The 10164-nt window shown below is 43.4% G+C and overlaps 1 protein-coding gene across 2 annotated transcripts in view; it reads left to right on the forward strand.

Annotated features, from left to right (window-relative positions):
- Window positions 1-2408: 2408 nt before the first annotated feature.
- LOC122264268 (kynurenine/alpha-aminoadipate aminotransferase, mitochondrial-like) overlaps window positions 2409-10164 on the forward strand; it is a 7948-nt gene continuing 192 nt past the window's right edge. The window contains exons 1-11 of one of the 2 annotated variants that reach the window (XM_086537428.1): window positions 2409-2574; window positions 3168-3235; window positions 4770-4938; window positions 6462-6651; window positions 6905-7021; window positions 7207-7353; window positions 7464-7643; window positions 7959-8085; window positions 8229-8278; window positions 8661-8819; window positions 9304-10164. The exon at window positions 9304-10164 is cut by the window's right edge and continues 192 nt beyond it. In XM_086537428.1, the coding sequence (XP_086393554.1) occupies window positions 3169-3235; window positions 4770-4938; window positions 6462-6651; window positions 6905-7021; window positions 7207-7353; window positions 7464-7643; window positions 7959-8085; window positions 8229-8278; window positions 8661-8819; window positions 9304-9369 (1272 nt within the window). In that variant the 5' untranslated portion in view covers window positions 2409-2574; window position 3168 and the 3' untranslated portion in view covers window positions 9370-10164. Of the gene's footprint in view, window positions 2575-3167; window positions 3236-3575; window positions 3929-4769; window positions 4939-6461; window positions 6652-6904; window positions 7022-7206; window positions 7354-7463; window positions 7644-7958; window positions 8086-8228; window positions 8279-8660; window positions 8820-9303 lie in introns of those variants that run through there. The other variant, XM_086537429.1, reaches the window with a different exon arrangement.

Genomic DNA, 10164 nt, shown 5'->3' on the forward strand with positions numbered 1-10164 from the left:
TACATATATATATATATATATATGTTATATATACATATATACACATATGTTTATTTACACACACACACACACACACACACACACACACACACACACACACACCACACACACACACACACACAAAACACACACACATACATATATATATACACATATGTGTGTATATATATACATATGTATATATATATATATGTATGTATATAAATACATATATACACATATGTTTATATATATTATGATATATATATTATATACACATATATGCTGTTTATATATATATATATATATATATATATATATATATATATATATATATATATATATATATATATATATCACAGTATCTATGTACGCATACATGCACACACACACACACGAACACACACACACACACACAGACATATATATATATATATATATATATATATATATATATATATATATATATATATATATATATATGTATGTATTATATATTATATATATATATATTATATATATTTATATATATACATATACATATACATATACATATATATGTATGTATATGCACATAGATACTGTGTATACATATACATATATGTATATATATACATACATATATATATATATATATATATATATATATATATATATATATATATATATATATGTGTGTGTGTGTGTGTGTGTGTGTGTGTGTGTGTGTGTGTGCAAATGATGCCATAACCTTTAGTATATTTCAACCAGTAGTAGCTTACCTCTAGCTTGCTTCCTTCATCCCAGTATTTGAACACGTATAAATCACTGACATTCTTTATCACAGAGCATTTTTGTTTATCCAATACCACCTGGCTTGTGCAGGTGAGCAAATTTATGGCTCTTGATTAGAAGATATTTAAACAGGAATACCTTAGGAACACCTAGAAACAGTTATTATAGTAACAATACCTATGTTTTCCATAGGCTTCTGGACTCAAAATAAGGGTAAGCCTCTAATTGCAGAACTACTGGCTACAGGTTAATGGCGAAGTCACTGATTTGAGAAGAAATTGTCAGTCCTTTCAATCCAGCTCTTTTTTCATTTCATTTTTTGCCTGATATAGAGCTGCCCTCCCACCCCCACACGTAGAAATTGTAAAGAAATCGAACACATTATGATAGGTTTAATCATAATTCTCGATCAAATCGAGTACCGTTAGTTGATAAATAACAGAGCAAAAGAGTGAATACACACAAAGAGGAATATATAGATAAATGAGAAGGCATTAATGAACAGAAATGAAATCGAAAAGCAGCAATGCAAATGAAATGGAAAAGTAAAACATGATAATTAAGGCACTGACAAAAAATATTTTATTCGAAATCATGACAGGGATTTAGCTTATGGAACTCATGAAAAATACAAATAGTGTGTCTCAGAGTCTGCGAATACTCCCCGTCAATCGTTAATAAATTATGATCTTTTCCATGAAAGCGAGAAATAGCTTTTGTTCACACGACAATGCTTTGATTTTTAAAAATAATTGCTATCATTATAATGATTAGCAGTAACAATTACAACAGTATTAATCATCACCATCATCATCACACCCTGAAAAAGGCTCACTACCACTTGACCTTCACTGAAAAATTAAAAATAGTGATATTCAAATGTTATCGGTCACCGTGACACCGGTGTTTTCCAGCAAGCCTGAGTAAAAAGAAAATCGCTCATACTTCTTAATGTTAATGTAAACCATTCTACATGAGTTTTTTTTCCACTCCCTCGGCATATAAGTCGTACGTAATCTTTCAAATCTGAAAGATAAGTGAAGGAAGGTTATCTTATGATTGTCTAGCCTAAAGTGCCATATCAGTATGTCTTCCTCGTTGAATTCCTTTCAACATTTACATGTTGACATTCGACTTCAAAAAGTTCTTTTTAAAACGAACGTCAACGCAGTATTAGAACATTTAGAGATGGGTTAGATTTAAATCTTTAACAATACATATAGTACAATACAAGCGTTGCCAGTGGTAGAATGATTGACGCTGCGTGCGATACAAGACGAGCTGTAAGGTAGCTATGGACTATAAACTTTCTGCATCACTGCATCACCTTCTATTCACTATTAACACGAGCATCACCATTACTATCCTCACCATTATCATTGTCAATCGTTTTCACTCTTACCACATTCTCGAGGTAAGATTCCTACAAGAGGAAGTAATGCATCACGCGTTCCGCAGGTCAAGAAATAAGTCAATCAAATAAATCAAACTAAACTGTAGTAGATTTGTAACCATTTACATATATATATATGTACATATGGCTACGCAAATAACCGAACGACGATCCCATCCACTTACAAATAAGTCCAATAACTTCTCGAACATCGCACAACACTTTTGCACTAACCGTCTGGCGAGGCCTGTGTCTTGGCATATCCTTAGTGCCAGTTGTTTCAGGGACACAATAGGACAGTGACAACTCCAGAGGTGGCGGCTGTCTTTTTCAACCTTTACTTTGGATCATTCTGCTACGTTGACAAAATTCAAGAATCTAAATACACACCACGTTGTTTAGTCTAGATACTATTTATCAGAGTTCAGGTAAATCTTCATAGCTTTTACCGTCTGTTATTATTATTTTCTTAATATGATACTAAAACTAGATACTCTTATTTTACTTTATATTTTTCCAGGAGGTTCAGAATGTATAATGTCTAGGATTATGTACAAAATTTTAAACTATGAAAATGTTAACGCCAGCGTGTGATCACGAATTAAGATCCTCATGTAGTATTGGTCTCCTAAGAGCCTGTGCATGTAGTGCAATCAAAGGTCAATGAGTAATCTGAATATGCAAGTGGCCACAAAGTTTGGTTAGGAAATCAGCTGAATACCATACACTTAACATATCCTGTTTAAAATGGATATGAATGACGTTTCCTTTAGAAGCACGAGGCGATAGCCACCTTTTTAAAACTGCATTTCCGTTCCCATAAGTCATAGCCTCACTCGAAGCCCTTTTCTTGGTTCACTTTTTTAACTGCACTAACTTCTAAGAATATTTAGTAGGTAATCGAATGTCGTTGACTGCAGACTTGTATATTGTATTTAGGAAAGAAAAGAAAATCTTGAATCACATTATATACAGTGGAAAGAAGTCGAATATGAAACTTTATTGTTTATTTAATCTGCAGGATGGACTATTCGAAGTACCTTTCAGTGTCGTCTTCGAACCGAAGGCCCTCGGGATTTAGCGAAATGGGTAAGTTGTCTCGATTCTTCATGTGATTTCAACTCTAATGTATACTGTAGCTGTATAGATTCTCTCTCTCTCTCTCTCTCTCTCTCTCTCTCTCTATATATATATATATATATATATATATATATATATATATATATATATATTTATTTATTTATTTAGATATATATGTATATATATATGTGTGTGTGTGTGTGTGTGCATTTATATGTGTATACATATATGTACACGCACGGCCTCGCGCGCACACACACACAGACACATGCCACTGCAAATATTCCTTTGGCAAATATATCAACCGGACAAGGCCAAGCCAGACACACTGTAAGGCACTGATATTGCACATCATGCGACCCAAGACATTGATCAGATATTTCTTAATTCAATGCAATATCACTGGCAGTCTGTTTTGACCTGACACATCCTGCTCCCTGTGTTAGTTTCCGCCTCGGAACACTAGCTTCTCTAGGCAGCTGTGTTTGTTACCGGAAGGCCTTAGGCGTAGAAAGTTGACTCAAGATCTGTACTTAAGAAAGACACACAAGGAACCAGAGACAGTTCAGAACAGACAGGTCTGACAGACAGACTAGAGCGAACAACTGTGACAATAAAGACCATGTCACGTGAACGTGTCGAATATGATTATTCCACCGGATCACAACCAGTGCATCGGGTGCTTTACAACTGCTCCTAGTGGTGGGTTACAACTGTTGCCAGCAAGCTGGTTACAACTGATGGCACCGGTGGTTACAACTAGTGGCACCGGTGGTTACAACTAGTGGCACCGGTGGTTACAACTAGTGGCACCGGTGGTTACAACTAGTGGCACCGGTGGTTACAACTAGTGGCACCGGTGGTTACAACTAGTGGCACCGGTGGTTACAACTAGTGGCACCGGTGGTTACAACTAGTGGCACCGGTGGTTACAACTAGTGGCACCGGTGGTTACAACTAGTGGCACCGGGGGGTTACAACTAGTGGCACCGGTGGTTACAACTAGTGGCACCGGTGGTTACAACTAGTGGCACCGGTGGTTACAACTAGTGGCACCGGTGGTTACAACTAGTGGCACCGGTGGTTACAACTAGTGGCACCGGTGGTTACAACTAGTGGCACCGGTGGTTACAACTAGTGGCACCGGTGGTTACAACTAGTGGCACCGGTGGTTACAACTAGTGGCACCGGTGGTTACAACTAGTGGCACTGGTGGTTACAACTAGTGGCACCGGTGGTTACAACTAGTGGCACCGGTGGTTACAACTAGTGGCACCGGTGGTTACAACTAGTGGCACCGGTGGTTACAACTAGTGGCACCGGTGGTTACAACTAGTGGCACCGGTGGTTACAACTAGTGGCACTGGTGGTTACAACTAGTGGCACCGGTGGTTACAACTAGTGGCACCGGTGGTTACAACTAGTGGCACCGGTGGTTACAACTAGTGGCACCGGTGGTTACAACTAGTGCCAGCAGTGGGTGGTTACACACACACTTCTCCTCCTTGACACTCAAGGGACACCCCTCTCTCGGCCCCCTCAGAAAAGCACCTGACGGACCCTTTGCCCTCGGCGGTGTGGCTGGTGTCGGGAATGCCAAACCCTCAGCTGTTCCCCTTCTGCGACGCCGCCATCAACCTGAGCGACGGGTCCGTTCTTGAGATCAGCAAAGAAGTCATGGCGACCGGGCTGCAGTATGGGCCGACGCCGGGGTATGTTGCGACAAAAATCTCATTTGTTGATTTGTGTTTTTTCTTTTTTCTTTTCTTTTTGCTTATTGTTTTTGTTGTTTAGAGGATTTTCTGGATGGGGGTTTTGGTTGTTTGGATAGCAGTGGTTGTAGGGGTGATGGTGACTACTATTATTATTACTACTACTACTTCGACTGATTCTATCATTACAATTACTGTATCTAATAATACGATTACTATTTATAGTAATCTCTTTTATGTGTACTTGTGTATTTATTTATGTTTGTTGGTTTTGTGATCACCTTTTGTGACATGACATAAATATTATTAAGGAAGTAGTCATGCTTGGTCTATTCCCCTCCCTCTCCTTCCCTCTCCTCCTCTCCCCCTATCCTTCTCCCTCTGCCTCTCCTTCCCTCTACCCCTTTCCCCCTCTCCCTCTGCCTCTCCTTCCCTCTACCCCTCTCCCCCTCTCCCTCTGCCTCTCCTTCCCTCTACCCCTCTCCACCTCTCCCCCTCTCCCTTTGCCTCTCCTTTCCTCTCCCCCCTCTCCCCCTCTCCCTCTGTCTCTCCTTCCCTCTCCCTCTCCTTCCCTCTACCCCTCTCCCTCTCTATTCCTCTATCTCTATTCCTATCTCCCTTTGCCTCTCCTTCTCTCTCTCCTTCTGCCTCTCCTTCCCTCAACCCCTCTCCCCATCTCCCTCTGCCTCTCCTTCCCTCTACCCCTCTTCCCTTCTCCCTTTGCCTCTCTTTCCCTTTATCCCTTTCCCCATCTCCCTCTGTCTCTCTTTGCCACTATCCCTCTCCCTATCTCTCTCTGCCTCTCCTTCCCTCTACCCCTCTCCCCCTCTTCCTCTGCCTCTCCTTCCTGCAACCTCTCTCCCTCTGCCTCTCCTTCCCTCTACCCTTCTCCCTCTCCCTCTCCTTCCCTCTATCCCTCTCTCTCTCCTTCCCTCTATCCCTCACCCTCTCCTTCCCACTACCCCTCTCCCTCTGCCTCTCCTTCCCTCTATCCCCCTCCCTCTGCCTCTCCTTCCATCTACTCCCCCTCTTCCTCTGTCTCTCCTTCCCTCTATCCCTCTCCCTCTCCTTCCCTCGACCCCTCTCATTCTCCCTTTCCTTCCCTCTCTCCCTTTTCCTCTGTCTCTCCTTCCCACTACCCCTCTCTCTCCTTCTGCTTCTCCTTCCCTCTTCCCTTCTCCCTTTGCCTCTCTTTCCCTTTATCCCTCTCCCCATCTCCCTCTGCCTCTCCTTCCCTCTACCCCTCTCCCCCTCTTCCTCTGCCTCTCCTTCCTTCAACCCCTCTCCCTCTGCCTCTCCTTCCCTCTACCCCCTCCCCCTCTCCCTCTTTTTCCCTCTATCCCTCTCCCTATCTCCTGCCTCTCCTTCCCTCTACCCCCTCCCCCTCTCCCTCTGCCTCTCTTTCCCTCTACCCCCTCCCCCTCTCCCTCTCTTTCCATCTATCCCTCTCCCTATCTCCTGCCACTCCTTCCCTCTACCCCTCTCCCTCTCCCTCTCCCTCTCCCTCTCCTTCCACACACCAGGTACGTCCCCTTAATCGAACAGCTCAAGGAGATGACCCTCCGTACCCACAACCCCCCTCGCTGGACTGAGAGCGACCTGCTGGTGACCGTCGGGTGTCAGGACGGCCTGGCGAAGGCGCTGGAGATGCTGCTCGACCCGGGGGACTGCGTGGTCGTGCAAGAGCCTTGTTATCCGGACGTCCTGTGCATCGTGAGTGCGCGCTCTTTGTGTGGCTTGTGTGTGGTGTTTATGTGTTTGTGTCTTTTGTGTTGTGTGTTGCATTGTTTGTGCGTTGTGTTGCGTGTGTGTGTGTCCCATGCCATGACATCTGTTGGCCATCGATGAATGATGTAACCCAAATCACTGTAATTCGCAAGTTTTTTTTCCCTCATGTTTATGGTATTCATTATCCAACATAATTAACTATCGCCACATGGTTGTTAAAGTTCAGTTGTATATCTAGCTCGCTCCACTGAAGCTGAAGTACGTCATTGTCACAGCGGACGAAAGAGGCATGTGCCCCGTGGCTCTCAAGAAAGGACTCGAAGAGGCACGGCTTTCAGGAGGACCCGTGCCGAAGGTCAGTGCGCTACGTGTTATTTTAAGTAGATGGTAAATGGTCTGGATTTACTCTCTCCCTTTTCCTCTCCTTCCCTCTACTCACCCCTCCCCCTCTCCCCTTCTTCCTGTCTTTTTTGTAACTTGAATACGTAATAAATACCAGTAACAGGGCATTTTTTTCAACTGGGCTCTTGAATCACTCAGGTCTTGTACTTGGTGCCTACTGCCTGCAATCCCACGGGAATCACCATAGACGAGGCGCGACGTAGGGAGATCTACAGCATCGCCTCCGAGTATGACCTCATCATCCTTGAGGATGACCCGTACCTCTTCCTTCAGTACGACGAGGAAGTAAGTGCAAAATGCATCATGAATTCATAACATGTTATAGTCACTCGTGAACTCTGTCCTGTGATAAAAGACTGTGCGGCTCAATTTGACATTCACTCGACAACTTCCAGCCAATGCCCCCGAGTTTCCTGCGGTTGGACACAGAAGGAAGGGTCTTGAGGTTTGACTCCTTCTCCAAGATCGTGAGCGCAGGGTTGAGGGTTGGCTTCGTGACAGGCCCGGCACCGCTCATCGAGAGGATGAACTGGCACATGCAGGCCAGCGTGATGTGTCCGCCAGGCATTAGTCAGGTAGGTCTTGGGTACTTAGGAGCTAAGTTAAGCCTTATTCACCATAAATAGCCCGTGTGAGTCAAGTTATTCCGGTTGGCGCAACGCCTCGGCTCAAATCTAAGACAACTTGCACCCTCGCCCGTAAATATAACAATGCGAAATGAAACGTTTTCGTCATTCATCATTAGAATTAAACGTTGCTCATTGCTGATAGTATTTACATCACTTGTATGACGTTCTCTTTTGCAAAACCAAACACATAGTATCCTCCCCCCTTCGTTTCACGGCCACTATCAGAAGCGTCCTAAACCCTCGGCATTTAAACGTCCGTAGGTCATGGTGAGCGAACTGCTGCGGAAATGGGGCGACGACGGATTCAAGAAGCACGTAGGCAAGCTGAGGGAATTCTACAAAGCGCAGAGGGATGTGATGTTACGGGCAGTGGAAGAGCATCTCACTGGTCAGCTGTCGTTTGTTATTGCTATCTATGCATGATAAAAGGGCATTTAAAAGCCATTTGGAATTATATGCAGTTGGTTTAACCGTGAGACGGGCACAGAATGGTGATCGTGATGGATTTTGTATCATTTGATCGTGTTTCAGGATTGTGTGAATGGACTGTGCCGAAGGGGGGAATCTTCATATGGTTTAAGGTAATTAGATATGTAGCTGTGAATTAGACAACTATTCATATGTAGCCATATACATATACACATGCACTGACACATGGACTATCATGTACACGTGCACACACGTACATGCATACGCACATACATGCACAACCACACACAGAGGCACACACACTTTTGACAAATGCATTCAAAACGTGAATGAGAAAGAATAATCCCAGAGTGCAAGATCTGCAACTGGTATTTCGTCGCCACACTTTCCCCCAGAATTACGTGGTCCTTCTAAAGAATCAAATGTCGAGACGTCAGTGCCACACCTCACGAAGTGGGATCATTCGGACCTCCCCCCCCCTCCCAACACCTCTCCTACATTCAAGTACTACCTACTGCTATCTCGTCCTCGTAGGTCCCAGGTCTCCATGACACGACGCCCATGCTGGTGAAGAGAGCTGTCTTGAAGGGCGTCGTGCTCGTTCCCGGGAAAGACTTCATGGTCGATGACAAGAAGCAGTGCCAGTACATGAGGGCGGCTTTTTCATGCGCCACGAAGGAGCAGATGTGGAAAGTGGGTGGACTGGCTTATTTGCTTATGGTTGAATGCGGGTTGAGTTACCGGGCTTGTTGTTTACGATTGGAACTAAAATTTGTGCCTCTTTAAGGTCGAGTGGATGGTGATGTGGGTTATAATTATGTATAGCAGTGATTTGCAAATTGAAGGTGTGAATGAGAGTTAGCGGTTTCACAATGTCTTACGAGCACTTTTATGTTATTATCTTTGGTATTATTATTATCTTCTTCTTTTTTAAGCAATTGTTATTTTTATTATTGTTATTATTATTAATATTACTATTATTATTTACATTATTATGATGATGATATCATCTTGCATAAATAATCGAAACGCTAATAGCACGTCGTGAAATAGATCATATTTTTTCAACAAAAGTAATGTATTCAATGTAATATCCGATTTACCAGCATCACTATTCTTTTCACAGTGTACCTTTATGCGCCTACTCGTTCCTAATTTCCTTTTGTTTCCTTCAAAGGGGATGGAGAAGCTGGCAGAACTAATCCGAGAGGAAATGGCACTACAGCAAGATTCTCAACATTAAGGGATGTTACGCGTCTACCTCCATTCCGATACTGCATTTGCAATGAACACCGTAGGAAAAAAAAGAAAAAATGTAACTAGAAAATGGATCCACTATTCTCTTGACTTCTTCAAACGCGGAATGGTGAGAGTGAATGCGTTTATGTTTGGAAATCACTTTGACGATTGATCGAGGAATCAACTCCTGAAATGGGCCTCCTCGATTCCGAAGACGCCGAAGCACCGGCGCTTGGATTGTAAACACCAATGACCACAAAGAATAAGGATAAGCCAGATTTGCGGATGCTACGCCGGGCTTATATGCAATGAGGCGAGCCCGCCACCATAAAGAATAAAGACCATGCAATACGAAAACCCACAACATATGTTCATTATCGAACAATGAAAAGTTCGCGAAAGCCGTGAGATCTCAAACGATTCATGAAGCAGCTCGCCCACGCACCAGAAACGCCCACGCGCCCATACGAAAGAAACAACGAAGGTTTCCCCGAGGTCTGTCTCTGTGGACCGCTCAGCCCCGAAAGAGTCGTAAATACATACATTACAGACCCTCTCATTATCAGCTTGCCGCCTGACACCTAGCCTTTGTTGTGTTCATTAAGTACTTGTAAACACAGCGGGGCTGCCGGAGTGCAGGCGATAACCGGCCTTATTGACTGCCAATAGAGGCGAAAGTCCCTGGGCTCCTGGGTCGGCGCGACGTGGGTGGCCCAAGAAGTGTGTCGATTCCTAAGAATGTCTTCGCATTGATTTCCTTTTGTGTTGAGCGTCTTTGAGTTTGCCAAGAAACCTTCTT

The sequence above is a fragment of the Penaeus japonicus genome, unplaced genomic scaffold (genome assembly GCF_977035675.1).
Source record: "Penaeus japonicus unplaced genomic scaffold, GWHDUDI00000001_assembly GWHDUDI00000005, whole genome shotgun sequence".
In the NCBI taxonomy this organism is placed as follows: Eukaryota; Metazoa; Arthropoda; class Malacostraca; order Decapoda; family Penaeidae; genus Penaeus; species Penaeus japonicus.